General features: G+C 38.2%; 1 protein-coding gene across 1 annotated transcript; it reads right to left on the bottom strand.

The window, feature by feature from the left end:
• Positions 1 to 5,065: 5,065 nt before the first annotated feature.
• Positions 5,066 to 16,343, bottom strand: hnf4g (hepatocyte nuclear factor 4, gamma). The gene is made up of 11 exons (XM_088283124.1): positions 16,196 to 16,343; positions 10,813 to 10,978; positions 10,042 to 10,136; positions 9,553 to 9,659; positions 9,311 to 9,460; positions 8,128 to 8,215; positions 7,634 to 7,786; positions 6,783 to 6,832; positions 6,461 to 6,647; positions 6,050 to 6,169; positions 5,066 to 5,949 (listed from the first exon to the last, which is right to left on the bottom strand). Exons 1-11 carry the CDS (start codon positions 16,224 to 16,226, stop codon positions 5,828 to 5,830), a joined length of 1,269 nt encoding a protein of 422 aa, XP_088139250.1. The 5' UTR covers positions 16,227 to 16,343; the 3' UTR covers positions 5,066 to 5,827.
• Between the last annotated feature and the right edge of the window lie 240 nt (positions 16,344 to 16,583).

Raw genomic sequence — 16,583 nt, 5'->3', positions numbered from 1 at the left:
GAGGATTTTTGGCCTTGTCAAACCAATCAGGTAAACAAAAGCTTTGACCACACGGAAAATACCCCCTTGGCATCAATATCATTTGTTTTGTAACAACCCCCACAAAGGTAAATAGAGACGTAAGATGACAGCATATCGCTTTTTTTTTGCGATTGTTCCATTCTGCTTATTGTGTAAAAATTGTCATATTCAAGCACATTATCACAGCCCACCTACATGAACCAATTCGACAAACAGGGTTATTGACCGAGTGCCATAGGCTGTAATTTAAAGTTGTCGTGACACTGCAGGGTCTCTAATATTCTTTGGATTGAAGGTGCTTCGGCTAAAGTGCCATGAAAAACATTGGACGGGGAAAAGGGTAAACGCTTCCTCGATGCAGATGGAGCGATCTAAAATCAAACCTCCCCTATGCTGCCCTCCCTCCTCTTGGGTGCGCTCCCCTTCCTCGCACGCACCCCCATCTCAATTGTGTCCCTCGCCTCTGGCAAATGGGAATCATTTGTTTGTGTGAACTTCCCATAACCTGCAGTGCGTGAGACACTTATCATTCAGAGTGGTGGGGCTCCTTCGTCCTCCTTCGTTATAATACCTCATCTATTCTCTTCCCCCTTTCTTTACCGCCTTTCAATGTGTATTGTTTTCTTTTTTTCTTTTTTTTTTTTTTTTAAATATGACTGATCTTTCATTGCAAATGGATTGCATTAAGCGCTTAATAAAAGTCAAAAGGTCTTTGGTCACCTGGCAGGCGGGAAAATGTTGGTTAAAAATAAACACGTGAACTTGAATTATGCTTTTGTTTGTTTGGTTTTTTTTTGGCAGCATGGTGGCCGAGCAGTAGGTGGTCCGTCTCACAGTTCTCGACATATAACACGAACGTTAAAATTCAGTTTTTAACCATCATATTATAAACATTATACTTTCTGTAAAGCGCTTTGTTTCAGTTACAGCTTTTGTGAAAGCGCTTTAAAAATAAAGATGCATTTGCTTCCTCACTTATCAAAGAGACATGCAAGTTAGCTTCATTAAAGACAAACTAACAAATCACAATAATTAAGCCCAATTTGAATAATTTCCCCACCCAACATCGTGTTTGGAGAGGCAGACTCAAGATTGTCGGTGACGATATCATGACGCGTGTGGTGTGTTTTGTTGGTCATCTCAAGCACACCACACACTTTAAGACACCCAAAAAAAAAAAACACTCCATTTTTTAATTTATTAATTTCATCATGTTGTGTCGGGTTTCTGACATTTAAAAAATTGGTTAAGATCTTAAAAATGCATAATATGGTCTTAGACAAACTCTTGAAAGAATACACAAAGGAACATGAGCCATACAGGATGTGTTGAATTGTCAAGTACAGTTCAGTTGTATTTAACTTTACTGTAATGCTGGAGATATAATTTAGAAATGTTGGTACGTTTTCACTTTAACTCTTTTTGGTTCATAGTTTATTTATTCAGCAGAAGTACCACTAAGAACTAGCACAAAATTTTGCATAGTGGTTGCTCTTGGGTAAGAGCAAATATATCACTGGTGTCAGGCCATAACCTTGTATCTCCAAAATAGTCGCTTATGAGGAGACTTCAAAAATGGCAAGTATTTTTTTTCAACCTTGAGCATTGCATCGTGAAAGAAAGCAAGATATTTTCAACACTTTAAATTGGTCAATAATGTGTAAAAAACGTGTGCATTGACCAATACTTTAGATTTTTTTTTAAAAATGAGAAATTCACCAAACTATGACTTGTGAGGTTTTGGCCCGTGAGTATACAAGATGGTGGCATTCTATGACCACGTCCAATTTTCTCATCCCAAATATATAACTATGCCTTGATGGGTGCCATTAATGGAAAGTAATGAGAACATTTATGTAGGTCTCCTTTTTTTGATCATCAAAAACAACCAATGAAATGCTTGCTAATGGTCTAAGGCCATCTCTCTTCTTAAACCTAAATAAAGTCCCATCTAGCTGATTCTTACATTCTTTTTTTTCTAAATGAGTGCCCTTCTTTCTGAATTTGCTCACTTCCTCCTTTAATCCCACCCCCATGCCTCCCCTTTCTGCCCCCACTACCGTCCCGCTCCAATCTCCTTCCCCATGTAATCTCAGGGTGCACAGGACTGTTTTCATTATGGCACCACTCATCTTATCGTCCACCCTGTCATCTCCTCTGTCTCCTGTCTTTTTTTTTTTTATATGCCTTTATTCTAACAAGTCTGCGTCTCGGAGGCCGGCAGCGGTCCACCCCTTTTTCATTTCCCTAATGTTCCCCACCAGACACACCCTTGCCTCCCCCTAACCCCTAATTTCATTCCCCTAACCTGGCCGCCATCATCATCATGATGTACAGCACACACCCCAGAAACCCCCTCCCTCCTTTCGTTCAACGTGTGTGTATGTGGTGGCTTATGTGTTTCAGTGGCCTTTTTGGTCTGCTTTATATCCGCAGAAATAACAGAGAAGGAAGTAAAGATGGACAGAAAGAAAGGAAGCATTCGTTGGGGCCGAGGTGAGCCCTGAATCTTCTTGCTTGCTTTAATCCCTCATTTATGTGAACTCAGCTTTGGAAATGAAGCTGTCACTGTATTTTACTTCCTTTCAGCAAGCCGCTGGTATAATCACAAACCACACACGTACACACACACATGCGTGCACACATGCACAGGCATCAGGCACAGAAAATCACTCAGGAGAGGTGGAAATTCATTCCAGAGGTAGAAGCAGGAGGCTCACCTTGTCTTCCTACACAGGGAATCTTTGGATATTTCGGAGACAGTGAGGAATTATGGGTAAATGCACTGGTGAGGAATGATAGGCTACAATCTCGGCCTTTAATCTGAATTCGGTGACACATGTCATTCATTTTAGACTAATATTCTGCAGTGCACATAGCCCATGTTGTCATTTCCTTTATTTTATTTTTTTGAAACTACGCATACTGTGACAATCGAATGCATACATATACTTCTGCACATGAATCTACATACTTCAGTTTAGCAGTAAGTTTAATTTTTTTAAGATGCATTTGCTTAAACTGGATTGTTCAAGTGTTGTGTGTTGTGAGGAATATACCAAAATGTCTTATTTAAAATAATAATAATTGTTCATTTTAATTCGTAATTTGACTTGGAATGCTAATTGAAGGACAAATGAATTCGAACAGACAGTGATGGAAAGGGTCGGCTTGTACATTCTGGAGCAAAGACTTGCACTGCCATCTAGTGGTCATATTGAAGTACTCTGTGGCTGGTGACAAAAGGAAACGTAAATGTGGAATGTCCAAAAATAGTTTTCAAATATGATTAATTGTATTTATTACATTGACCATTTCCTGAATTTGAACCACAGCTTATTATCAATCACTGACCTGTAACATTTGTAAATGCAACACAAAGTAAAAGCTTTCTTTATTTTTTTTTATTCACATTATGAAAAAAATATATCATATTATAATCTAGTTTATTTTTAAAATTATATTAATATGCACTTCAGATCACGAACAAACAGTTTCATATACTGAAGTAGTCACGATGCAGTTACAAGCGTACAACGAAAATATTCTATAAATTAGCCTTATTATCTTTATAAAGGCAGATTTCGCAGTAACTATATACTGAAATCAATATTTCCCACGGAAGTATTTTAATATGTTTAATATCAGATAATATTACTTCATATGGACGAAAAAATAAAATAATATATTCTGTCTGAGATTCTGTTTGAGCAAAATCTTATGTTCATTAACAACATAAATAAAAACACAATAAAGCTGAAAAGAAATCCATATTTCTGTCCACCATTCTTATCTTGACATCCCCCCCCCTTCGTCATCCTCCTCAGGTGGAGCCGCCATCACGGTTGATGTGTGATTGCGTTCTGTAGAAGGTGAGAGGAAGAGGCTCTCAGATGAGCTATGTGACTGGCATGATAACACACAGTTTTATCTGAGGAAGAAGAGAGCGACGAGGCCCCCGTGTCTCCACACTGTGCCTTTGATTAAAGTTCCCTAGGTATACACTCTTCCAAAAACACACAGTCTTTGCTCATGCACCAGCACACATAAATAAATTGCAAGCAGGAGCATACGCACATACAGTATATATTCATGCGCAGCGTGTCCCATTGTGGTTTGGTGTTATTTTGACCTGAGCAAGGCAGCGTGTCCATTATGGAGCTGATATGGAGGATTTGGCCAATGTTGATTTTAGATGGCCATAAATAACCCGAGTGTTTTTTTTTTTGTGTGTTTTTTCAGAGTCACAACACTATACAGAGAAGAAGAGCTCTCGGGTTTTATCCCCTGGCCTCATCCAGAGTGCGTGGAAGCACACACACATATACACGATGCGCACTCCTACAATAGGATTTGTGCACATGTGGACAAACACATTTTAAAAGTACAGCTCAGTTTCTGGCTGGAATGAATGTTTTACATTACGGCTTGGCTTTAGGCCTCGCCCCAATGTGTGTCTTCGCAAAGAAATGATGGCGGAAAACTAGTTAGATTTTTTGATGAACAGCATCATCCAGCAGTGAGGTTTCAATAGCCTGGGAACAAACTGTATATCCCTGACCGATGGAAACGCGCGAAGGAATGATGGCTTTTTGAAGAAGTAATGGACAAACATATCTTTGCGTTATTGCACATGGGGAAAAAAAATATCCTAAATATATCTGTATCAATAGGCTATTATATTCCTGCTGATATTGTTCCCAGTAGAACAATATACGGAAGTAAATAAAGTAAAAGTAATTTTCCATATGGTGAGGAAAAAAATATATTTTTTGTGACAACTGATGCTTACATTCTACGGAAATCATTTATTTCTGTGAAACCTTTGTTTATTATTTTCTGAAAAAACAACAATATTGATAATAATAATAATAATAATAATAATATTCCCTTTATTAGTCCCACAATGGGGAAATTCGAGATTCGAACCCAGGCCTCCGGGGAGACTGGGTCCTGAACGCGGCGCCTTACACCACTCAGCCATCCTTATAATCAGAGTGGGTGTTAATGAATATATTCAACCATATTGGTTAAGCAGACACTTCTTTTGGTACAAAATCCAGTCCAAAAATCATATCAAAACTCCTGCCTCTACGACCACAATAACATTCCGTTTTGACCAATGCTGTGACATTAATTTAGATTTATTGTGATTGCCGTATACAACGATGTAGAGCTGCATCAAATTGAGAATAACGTACCTGAAATATTACAAACATCTCTCAATATTACAGTAGTGAACAGTTTTAAATTTTCCAGTTCAACAAGCCTTACACCATTTTTGTTTTGTTTTAAGGGGGAGGGGCTTTTAAATTGACATGACATAAATTAACATACACCAAGGAAAAAATAAAATATCAATTTGATAAAGAGGTGATTTTTCAGTAAGTCCACGAATCAACATTTTTAATAAACGACATTTATACATCAGCTGAACGCCCCTTGCTATGTACACAAATCTATAAAATATCAATAATGTATCACAAGCACGTATTATTTTACACTACCTTCTATGTACACTTTAATTAATATTAAAACACAATTAGTAGTGTTTTGATAGTTAAGGAGTTTGCCAGTGTAGCTTGCGCTGCTATTTTTAGCTACTTGTTTTCAAGTGCTAATTAAAACAAACATGCAGGAGACTGAAACCTTCTGACCTTGGTCCTTTGGCGCAATCAACTTAAAAAGATTCTTGTTAACATTGTAGCACATTGCGTCTTGGCCACTGCACTATTTTAACCTCAATTTTTCGTACTCTTATGATTGAGACCAAAGGCATGATGAAATCCAAGACATGGATCCCATGTCAGGGGTCTTTCTGTGTGGAAGGTGAAGGACTGGCTGGAGGACAAACGGGCTGGGGAAAGTGTTTGTACATCTCAGGGGCTTGACCTTGAGGAGGTGATGGGATGGGGGTGTCTGGAGAGGCTGCCGGAAGAGAGAAAATGTCGGATTCAAAATGAATTTTTCTAGTTCTTCTACTTTATTATTATTTTTTGTGTTTTTTTTTTTGTTTTGTTTTTTATACCTATCTGTTGAGTGTGTGTAAGAGGCATGGTACTGATGAGCAGTGTGTGTCCAGTCACAGGGTCCTGGGTTAGCTGTGCGTGTGCTGGATGGTGAAAATGTGTGTTCTCCGACGTCAAGCCTGGACAGAAAAAAAGAGACCTTGATTGGTCCAGCATCAGCATAAAAATTCCCCATCACATGCAGACGTAACGTGAGTTGTTTGACTTCTTCATATTTTTCAATAAAAATTTGGGTGAACCTCAAAACTGGGAACATTGCCTTAAATTAAATTTTACATGTAGCTAAATGTTGAATGTTTATTTTTTTTTTTCACCTTTTACCACATTCCAAATCTTTCCGAGTTTGCAAACTGCTCCAAGCATCCAGCGTTTTGTGCGAGGTCAGTGTTTACATGGACAGGAATTCTCACCTCCCAGCAGCATCTCTTGCAGCAGGTTGTCGATCTTGGCGAGACCACAAAGTTTAATGAACTGCAGTTGTTCGATCATTTGCCAGGTGATGCTCTGCAGGGTGGGCAGAAGGAGTAACAGCTCCCCAAAACGACCCCGCGAGTCGTACTGGCGGTCATTAATGTAGTCTTCCAAACTCATCTGAACCTGCAACACACAATGCCAACTCTTTTAGCATAAAAAAGACAATTTGAATAATGACAATAAACAGCAATAGTCAGGTTTTGTTTTCGTCCTTAACTTGAATTTAAAACCAAATCAAAACTGTACGGTTGCGCTTACCTGCAGACGTGTGGCTTTGATCTTAGAAGCGTCCCGCAAAGACTTTGCATCTGCAGAATGAGGAACAAGATGTGATGAATAGAGTGCAGGTGAGAGTTTACATAAAAAAATGAAATAAGTGACTTAATTAGGCATATGACTGGAATTTATTAAATGATTAATTCTGAACATGAATGTAATTTAAGTATTTACTGACTAGCAATTCTGAATATTTCATGGATTAATAAATGGTCTAATTATAAAAAAAATGTCTATCCATTTTCCTTTTTACAAATGTTATAAATTTCAATTCAATAAAACAAGGGCAATTTTCAGCATGTTTAACTGTATCATTTATAACTATAACGTGCCCTCCATAATTATTATTAAGATGTGTTAACAGCATGAAAATTAAACTGATTTTTATTGATGAAATTTATTCTCATAATACTCTGATAATTGTACAAGTGGCTCACTGGACACACAATCACGCTCCTCCCATACTGAAAAAAAAATTATTGTTGAATTTACTCGGTATTAATTTCTTAATTGGTTGCACTTCATGTGGATCAGATTTTTCTTTTAAGTACACTATACATCTCTGAATCCAGAAATTTGTATTTTGCACAACCACTTGACCACATAAAATTGTGGAAATTTAACATTTTCTCGACACAATACGATCTCAATCCCCAGACCTCAACCCTATTGAAAATCTGTTGCTTGAGCTAAATAGGAGACTGCAAAGAGAAATGGTTACACAATAAGTCTCCCCAAAATGACCTCTGGTCTTACGCTTACCACACCATTGACTAAAAGTTCCCCGCCAGTAAATTGACTATTATAAATGTGACATTAAGCTAGTAAATTACCAGGATCAAAGAAGACAATGGCCTTGAGTGCAGCATATTCATTGTCATCGATTTGAATATCTTGAAAAGGTTGGACCAGCTCATCCAGGACTCGGTTTGCAACCCGGCAGAGCTCCGGTTCCGGACTGTTCCTGTGTATCACGCAGCCATTACCTGCACACATATACACAAGGTGCAAGGAGGGTGTCAGGGTGTGGGTATGTAGACCCTGAGACCCACTTTAAATATTCCAGGTAAGGTCATGGTAAAGGTGAAAAGTAGAAGGCGGGAGAACTGTTTTGTGCGAAGGTTGGTGACAAATGTGCTTTCAGTATGACGCTGCCACACGCCCCAGCGATGACTTATTTATACTTTTGAAGTCACAAAGAGAAAGAACCTTTCTAGTAAATCATTCGTCAGCTAACACAACATTTAATCAGTCATCACATCTCAGTGCCGAATCACATGAATGCACCACATATAGAACCAGATGACATTCTCGTCAAGCCACTTACCTAAAAGCAGGAAGTCCTTGAATGGTATCGACCTTTTGGCCACTCCCAGCAAGAGGTGCTCGCCCGCGTGCGCCCTGAGCAAGCTCACCTGGAGACAAACACAAAACACTTTAAGCACAAACAATGACACAACGCACGCCTCTGGTTCCTACATTAATAACACTTGGAAAATCTCCAGGAAGCAGAAGTAGAGTATACAGTCTCTTTATGCTAATAACTCTCTGGTTAATCATTACTTTACTTTACAGTACTTGAATGATGAGGTTCTTATGCAAGCATGTTTGGTTGAGGGATTTAAAATAATGATCACACCATACATGAATTAATCACATTTTAACAAAGCTATATTACAGTTATATGACATTATTTAAAAAGGTTGTTCGTCAATTTACACGCAATTTTGTGTTGGGTTGTGGGATTGGATGAGAAGGAAACCATTAAAAAGGAAAGAAAAACGTCATTTTCTTGACTCCATTGACAAAATTCTGAAACACGCGTCTGCCAAGTAGAAGAGCGGAGTCGAACTATATTAAGTCTCTGACTTGATTGGTCAGTTCATTGATTTCATACATGAGACAGCTTGAAACCTTGGCGTCAGTTAACACTTTCTGAGTGTTAAAAAAAGAAATCTGAAAATATTTCCTGCCCAACAATTTAAAATAAGAAAAGTGTAGTATGACAAAATGTGCCAAGGTTGTAAATAGTAACTGTGTGACCAAATAGACCAGGCGTGGGCACACTATGGCCCGGGGGCCACTTGAGGCCCGTTAAAGGTTTTTATCCGGCCCGCCGAACTTGAAATAAATTAACAGAATAAACCTTGTTAATGTTTTATTTTCTAAATACTCTTGTTTGTCAAACACATATGTTTTGTTGTAATGCTTTTGTTCACTTTCCTTTCAAATTAAATGTATTTTTTTTTTCTCCGATGAGGCGAGGTTATCAAAACACTCCATCCATATGCTCCTGGTCGGGCCCCTCTGTCAAATTTTAGAACCCATTGTGGCCCACCAATCAAAAAGTTTGCCCACCCCTGAAATAGACGATTGCAGTGAACTCGAACCATGCATGCTTTTATCAAGCACGATTCCCTTCTGACAATACAAGCATATAACAAAAACTGAACACATGAATGCATCAACACTTTTAAACAAAGGTGACAGATCCCGAATTGCCTTCCTACCTGGTCATCCAGTGGTAGTTCTCCAAAGGATGGGATGTATTTGGCCCATTCCACCAAAACCAGAAGTTGCTGTCTCATCGAATCACACACATCCCCAACAGTGGCAGATTTCTGCTCTCTTATACTTGCTATTCCAACTGCAGCGCTGATCTGGATAGAAACAGGCACTGATGATAGCTTGAGTCATCACTACGGTCCATATACAGACCGGATTTATTGCTCAACTTGAGGTCTATGACCACCTGTTGGGATAGTGATTCAGCTTGGGCCAAAACTGTGATGGGCGGAAGGTCTTGATTGTCAGGAATGATTCTTCGAGAGCTGATCCGATCTCGCTCGTTTTGCACAGCTAAAACATAATGCATTTAATTTAAGAAATGAATCAATTCTCTATGTTTCGCAAAGTTCTTTCTTCATGTGGTGGTGCTAATAAGGGTTAAGGTTAATATTTAGGAGAATAGTCATAGAGGCTGGCATCAGCAAGAGGAGTCAAACGTTAACTAGTTGCAATCCAGAACAACAGCTTTGAATAACACATGATTAGGGGTCATAAAAAAGCGTGCCAAGGTTATTCTCCTCATAAACACACACACACACACGTAACCAGCTATTTTACAGCTGTGACAATTTCAACCATTTTGAAGCAGGTTTTGAAATGAAGCCGTTTTAGATCATTGCTAGCTTTTCCACCAAATGATGAGAACATCATCTGTTTAAGTTCTGTAGGTTACCTTCTTTTTTCATTCCAGCTCGGAAGCATTTGTTGAGTCTGCAGAAACGACACTGGTTCCTCTTATCTTTGTCGACGACGCACTGCCTGCTGAACCTGCGTGTGACGAACAACAGCTCAAGAAATAGCTTTCCAAGCCAAAGGCGAGTCATATAGTAGGGATGTGACCGTCTTGGCAATATCGTGATGTCAAAATTGAGATCGTCGTGCAGCGATATTAATAGCAACGAATCTGTTGAATTTTTGCAACTATTTTTTACCAATAAAAGGTCCCATAAATCAGTCATACTAGCTAATATTTTTCAACATCTCCGTCAAAAACTTTTACTTTTCGCCCCCTGCGGCTGATCACAACAACTTATTTCTTTGTCAATGCTGTAACATAATATTGCGATATTTTTTTAAACAATATACTGAGTTTTTATACATTAATGTGAGCTTCTTTTTTTTTATATCGCCAACTATCCCGCAATACCGTTGTAATTATCGTATTGTGAGGTTCATATCGTGATATTATCGTATCGTGGATTTGGATATTGTTACATCTCTATCACATAATCAAGTCAGCATTTTACTCTCCAATCAAATTAGAACTAGCCTGTTCAACAGGATTGCACACAATGCAATGAGATTTGATGAAATAACTAAAACAACAAATCTACCGTTGCAAAAAAAAAATAATAATAGTTACGCCATCAATTCTTCAAGATTCCATTTCATAAAACACTGCAGATTTTGAATGAGAGCATTTTGCCCGTCGTAATTGCTGCACCTGCAAGTGTAGATGTGGCTCTTGCGTATGGAGCGCCTAAAGAATCCTTTGCAGCCGTCACAGCTGGAGGCGCCGTAGTGTTTCCCGGTGGCTTTGTCTCCGCAGATGGCACAGTTACTGTTGGCCCCGTCCGGACATGGGAGGCTTGAATCTGTTGGCATGCTCTCTGAGACAAGCGAAACACAGAGAAATATACAAAATTGACGAGCCGAAGACAGTCATGTAGAGCCCGAGTCAATATAATGTTGAAAACGTTTAATGCTCCTTTGCCTTTTTATGTTTTATTTGTTAACGGAATGTTGATTGGATAAGATTTGTTGATTTTGAAATAAAGTCGTATTATTAGTCTTTCCAAGTCCAGGTGCAGAAGTGCATTTTTGGGCTGCAGTATATTTGCCAGCAAGTCTTTTTTTTTCTGATTTAAACTCAACTCGGAAATGGCAAACGTTGGATTCAATCAGTGGCCCTAATAAACATTTTTGTTGATATTCTTATTTGCACAGTCACCTCCGCTTTGTTATTACCCGTATCATGTTGATTATTATGATAAGCACTGCCGCTTTTGTCACCATAAACAAAACCATAATCATTATCATTGTTTGGCTATTTACCACCTTGAAAAAGTCTGCCAAATAGAAATGAACATGGCGTGAGGATTGAAAAATGTCATTTTTGTGACTGTTTTGTCATCATGCACGCTGGGATGACATCGGGAAAATAGTCACGAGTCAATAAAACATTTTTATGACCCATGGCTGCAATTTCTACCTAAACTGTTCTCGGCTTTATTAAAATTCTGATTGTATGCTTGTATTAGTCCTCCCTGTCTTCTGATTTTCTCATCTTGTTTGCAATCAAAGAAATAAACGTAATTCACACCAACAATCAATGGAAAACAGGGAACATGCACAATCTAAAAAGTAATCAGTTTTCCAATCATCAACATTTAAAAAGCCATTCATGTACCCTTTCACTGATAATGTTGCCGTACAAAAGGCAAAAACTGTACAATCGTGGCCAATCTTAGTCTTTTGTTGTCGATTGATATTTTGAAGGGACAGATTAGCTTTCATTTCATGTCATTTCTCTCCCTTGTTTTTTTAAAAATATATATATATTTTTTTACAAAGAGTACAGCATTAATACAGGAGGAATATTCTTTGTGGGTTAAAGTTCAACCATTTTTACTTGTATCTTATAAATTATTATGCCCACTTAGATTTTTACATTTGCTGTTTTTTTGTATTTTGTGCTTATTTTGGATTTATAAATTATTTATTTGGATCTCTACCAATGTCCATGAGCTACAAAAGAATGCCTTCTGGTCTGTTTGTACACAGATGTGTATCAAGTGATAATAGGAGTTGTGTCAGAAATGTTCTGGGACTAGTCTTACCCATCCCCCCCCCAAAAAAAAAATAAAAATTAATGTACTTTTTGGCTTCAATACACGTCAATGGCAGTGAATGAGCTAAGGGCACCTATTTTGAAGACGTGGGTGACGTCGATATGACCATAATGGGACTGCGGGGGACCCTGGCAAATATGTATGTATATATGCAACCTTTTTGTCACAGCTCATATACTAAAGTTTTCCAATTTTAGTACATGCCATTACCTTAGCCGAACTGTAATTCTAAAAACATATGTCTGTGTTGGTTCTTTCTAAAGTTGACTTTTATATTGAGTCTAACTAACAAGCACATTATATTCACAGGTACCTCTTGGTACATCTAGAGCAGGGGTGGGCAAACGTTTTGATTGGCGGGCCACAGTGGTTTCTAAAATCTGACAGAGCGGCCGGACCAGGTGCAGATGGATGGAGTGTTTTGGTAACCTCACCTCATCAGAGAAAGAAATATATCCAATTTTAAATGAAAGTGAACAAAAGCATTACAAAAAATATATATGTCTTTGAAAAAAAACACAGTATTTAGAAAATACAACATTAAAAATGTTTATTCATTTAATTTTTTTCAAGTTCGACGGGCCGGATTAAAATGTTCAACGGTCCGCATGTGGCCCCCGGGCCGTAGTTTGCCCACAGCTGTCTTAGTAAATCTGGAGTAAGTTTCCTCCTTTCATACTCGTGCTGAAGCGAATGAAGTTGAACTGTTTTGCCTGGAAGCATTTAGCACACTCAAATTGCTTCAGACTTTTAACTCATATTTGAGCAGTCATCTTTTTTTCCTTGACACCAAACATCGAGATAATGCCCTACGTGTGCGCCCCTGACACTTGCCTTTGAACACACTTTGTATGCATGTATCCTTTTTAACCCTGACAAATGTACGGGCACCTCCCTGGAGTCCACTAATTAATTAATTAAGTTCAATATTTATTAACCCTACCGTGCATATTAATGAGGAGTTCAGCTCAAGGGGCAGAAATGAACTACGCCCTTTTTTTTTAAACAATGTATCTCAATTTAAGAGTGTTTGTCTCTGTACAGACTTACCTCCTCCTCCTCCATAAAGTACATCAGCATTGTCAAAGCCCAGTGTGCTGTATGAAGGATCCAGACAGTCACAGTAGTTGGCAACTTCCATATCTAATAGAGATTTACTCTGAGCAACAGTTGAATACTTCATTCCTGTTATCCTCACACTTCTTTTCTTCTTGCAGTCCTTCTCTTTTTTTCCTTGTACTTGCTCGTGTCCACTTTATCTAACATCTTTTGGAGATGACATAGGAGATCCCTTAAATAAAAGATCTATAATCTCAGGTGATTGGTCCCTGAACGAGGTGAGGAGGAGGAGCTGCGACGATGACTTCTCACTTTATTGTACAATACTTATCTTTCCTCTCCCCTGCACTTATCGCAGGGATGAAAAGATTATAGTGGAATGAATCACACATTTTTTTAACGTTTTTAAGAGTACTGTATGTAATGTGTTTCATTTGATTTGGGTGGATATCCCTCGACCCTTTTCTTTGTACGGGAAAATGTGCGCAAAGGCATGAGGATGTTCACAGATTTATGAATGTGGAATGTCAGTCGTGCGTGTCCTCCCCAGGCCTAATCTAATCAATACTGGAGTAATAGCAGCACCACCTCAGCAGATATTATCTATAAAGGCGCTCTTTGAAAGAGCCAAACACTGATAAGCCCATTAAAGCCGTCCACAAACACTCTCGGTTCATAAAACTTTACTCTGAAATTCACAGATTAACCTCAGTGACCACACTCCATTTAAAACTTTGCACAATTTAAACTTTTTAGTTCAGTGATGCAAAGGAAGACTCCGATTATGAAATGACACCAACCAAACGGTCTATCTCGGACCACCAATGTGTTTAAATGTGTATGCACATACAATACATACTGTATGTTTCATCAGCACTATATTAAAAAAAAGTATATTAACTCATTCAATACCAATGACGGCTAAATACGTCAAAATTATTATTATTTTTTTTTTTACTGGGCTGGTAGTGAATGAGTTCAAATTTTTTATTCTGTACAATGAGAGTGGTCAACGGAATTCACAAGCAAGAGTACAAACGCAAATCGCAGGTCATATTCACACACCTCAATTGAAGTGGCCCAAATTTCAAAAGTTACTCTGTACTGTTAAATGTGTAGTCAATGGATACCAGGCAAGTTTGTGCTAAACCTCATTGTGTGTCTCAAAGGTCATCATTTTGGGGGCATTGTCTTGAAGACAGTTGTAAAAGATAAGAGGACATATCTGAAAGGAAGTGAAAGAGGAGGATACACCTACAGTCAATACTAATGAGATCCAAAGCTATGTAAAAAAAAAAAAAAAAAAGATTCTTTACTAAGTTAAGTGAGTTTCATTGACACTATCAGTGTGGTATTGTGATTACATCCTGATTTTAGTTTTAAAACATTGAAGGGCACTTTTTTAAAAAATATTGTAGGGTTTCAAATGTCGACCTGATATTTCATACAGAGTACTCTATACGTTCAGCATGGTTGCTTGGTTACAATGAGAGAGAGAGTGAGCGAGAGAGAGAGCGGTTATAGATTACATTTTAACCAGGCGGTGGGCTCAGTCCTCCTGACTCATCACATTTGTGTTGAGTGAAAACGTGCTCTTCACTATTACGTTCACACCTAACGAATAACGACACTTACCAAAAAAAATAAATAAAATAAAATAAAATAAATAGAATTCGGTTGTGGCCATAATAGATACAAATTTAATATAGTTCAGTTGAACAAACCAAAAAAAAAAATATCTGATTCTGTTTTAAATAACTTTTTTTCCCCCCTGCAACAATCCCTGGTTAATAAGAAGTTTGAGTTACTAGTTTTGCGGTCAACATGACATGATTCACAACAAAGACAACAGGAAAATTTGGAGAAAATTTGCTTCATCTTCCAAACCACACGTAGCCATAAAAGCTTTGGGTAACCGCTGTGTGTGTGTGTGTGTGTGGGTGTGGGTGTACATGCGTGTGTATAATGGTTATATAAGACTGTCAACAATACATTTGCAATAGTTCATATTGTTGCACATTCATTTTGCTGAATAATCTAATATCACTCCAATTTACTGCACAGTATCACATTGTACAACTAGTAGAACATAATCCAGTCAGTACTTAAAAACGACACTCACCACAACTGTGTTAGATGTACAGTATTTGTTATGGACAAATGTTTTTTAATATTCAAATTGCCAATTACAATGGTCAAATAAATTACACTGTTTGCACATATTTAGTGATACTCAAAGGAGAACGGCATAATTCTACAAGTTCTGCAACAGAACCCTCCGCATTAAGACCAGTTATGGAAAATGTAAATTATATTGCATCCAATCACCAGCCACAAATTTAGACACACCTGCACTCATAAATTCCAATGCAAACAATTCTACCTACACTTACCAACACAATATCAGAAACAACTCTCATAGCTAAGAATGTGTTCAATTGTGCAGGTGCACCTATAGATGCAGGATGCACGAAAATATAGAATTTATCATAACATTTTTAATAAGATAATTGCTGTCACTGTTTGAAATTAAAAGTAATCTCACAGAGTCTGCTTGAGAAAAAAAAGAACATTTGTGAATATTGCTTCAATATGCTAGCTATATTTTCTCCACATTCAGCCTGAAGTCCGTGTAGTCCAAAGAATGTGAAACTAGGATATCGCATGATCTTTACAACACATCATGTGCATCTGCCTTTGCAAAATATTGTGAGGCGACAGCATCGGCCATCTAAACATATTTGGAAATAATACGAGTGGAGCTCTGATGAAGCTTTCCAATTTCAAAACATTACATTTGATTCTATGAAGAGTGACCATCACTGTGTTGCGGCACCCGCAATACAAAAACCACACTGGTAAGATTTATCATCGAAGATGTTTCATTTCAGTGCCCCTCCAGCAAATGCGCCTTACCTGTATTTCTGTTCCTGTCCGTAATGTGCATTTATCCAGGTGTGTACTTTGGCTGTGAACAAGTCCTGCTAGAAGAGGCTGACCGCGTTTGAAGGCAAACGCATTCAACAACTTTAAAAAGTGACGTTTGGAGAGGCGAGCAGCCTATAATTCATGGAGCGACACTTTGAATGGCGCCACCATAGCCCTACCATTAGATCGATTTACTAAACAAACTCAAAGATGGGTGCGGATGTTAAACAGTAACCCAAGCGCCATAAAAACCAAAAGGAGAGGGATCACCAGGTGTGAGTGTTTGTGTGCATGCGTGGAAGTCAAGCAAGGCCTTCAAGGTAAGAGAACCGAGATGAGTTGTGGTAATGTTTCACAAAGCAATGGTGACAGAGTA

Source organism: Idiotropiscis lumnitzeri, chromosome 19 (assembly GCF_059441095.1).
Source record: "Idiotropiscis lumnitzeri isolate Australia: NSW breed Sydney's pygmy pipehorse chromosome 19, RoL_Ilum_1.0, whole genome shotgun sequence".
In the NCBI taxonomy this organism is placed as follows: Eukaryota; Metazoa; Chordata; class Actinopteri; order Syngnathiformes; family Syngnathidae; genus Idiotropiscis; species Idiotropiscis lumnitzeri.
Note: the sequence above shows the minus strand (reverse complement) of the source record. Positions and strands in the feature narration are given on the sequence as shown.

What these genes read in the sequence shown, in the direction of transcription:
- hnf4g (XM_088283124.1), bottom strand. Translation starts at nt 16,226, where the DNA reads ATGCACATTACGGACAGGAACAGAAATACAG. An exon ending in CAAGGACTTCCTGCTTTTAG is followed by an intron (nt 7,787 to 8,127) that starts GTAAGTGGCTTG and finishes ATATGTGTGCAG; the next exon opens with GTAATGGCTGCGTGATACAC. An exon ending in TACACACACTCAACAGATAG is followed by an intron (nt 5,950 to 6,049) that starts GTATAAAAAACA and finishes CTCTTCCGGCAG; the next exon opens with CCTCTCCAGACACCCCCATC.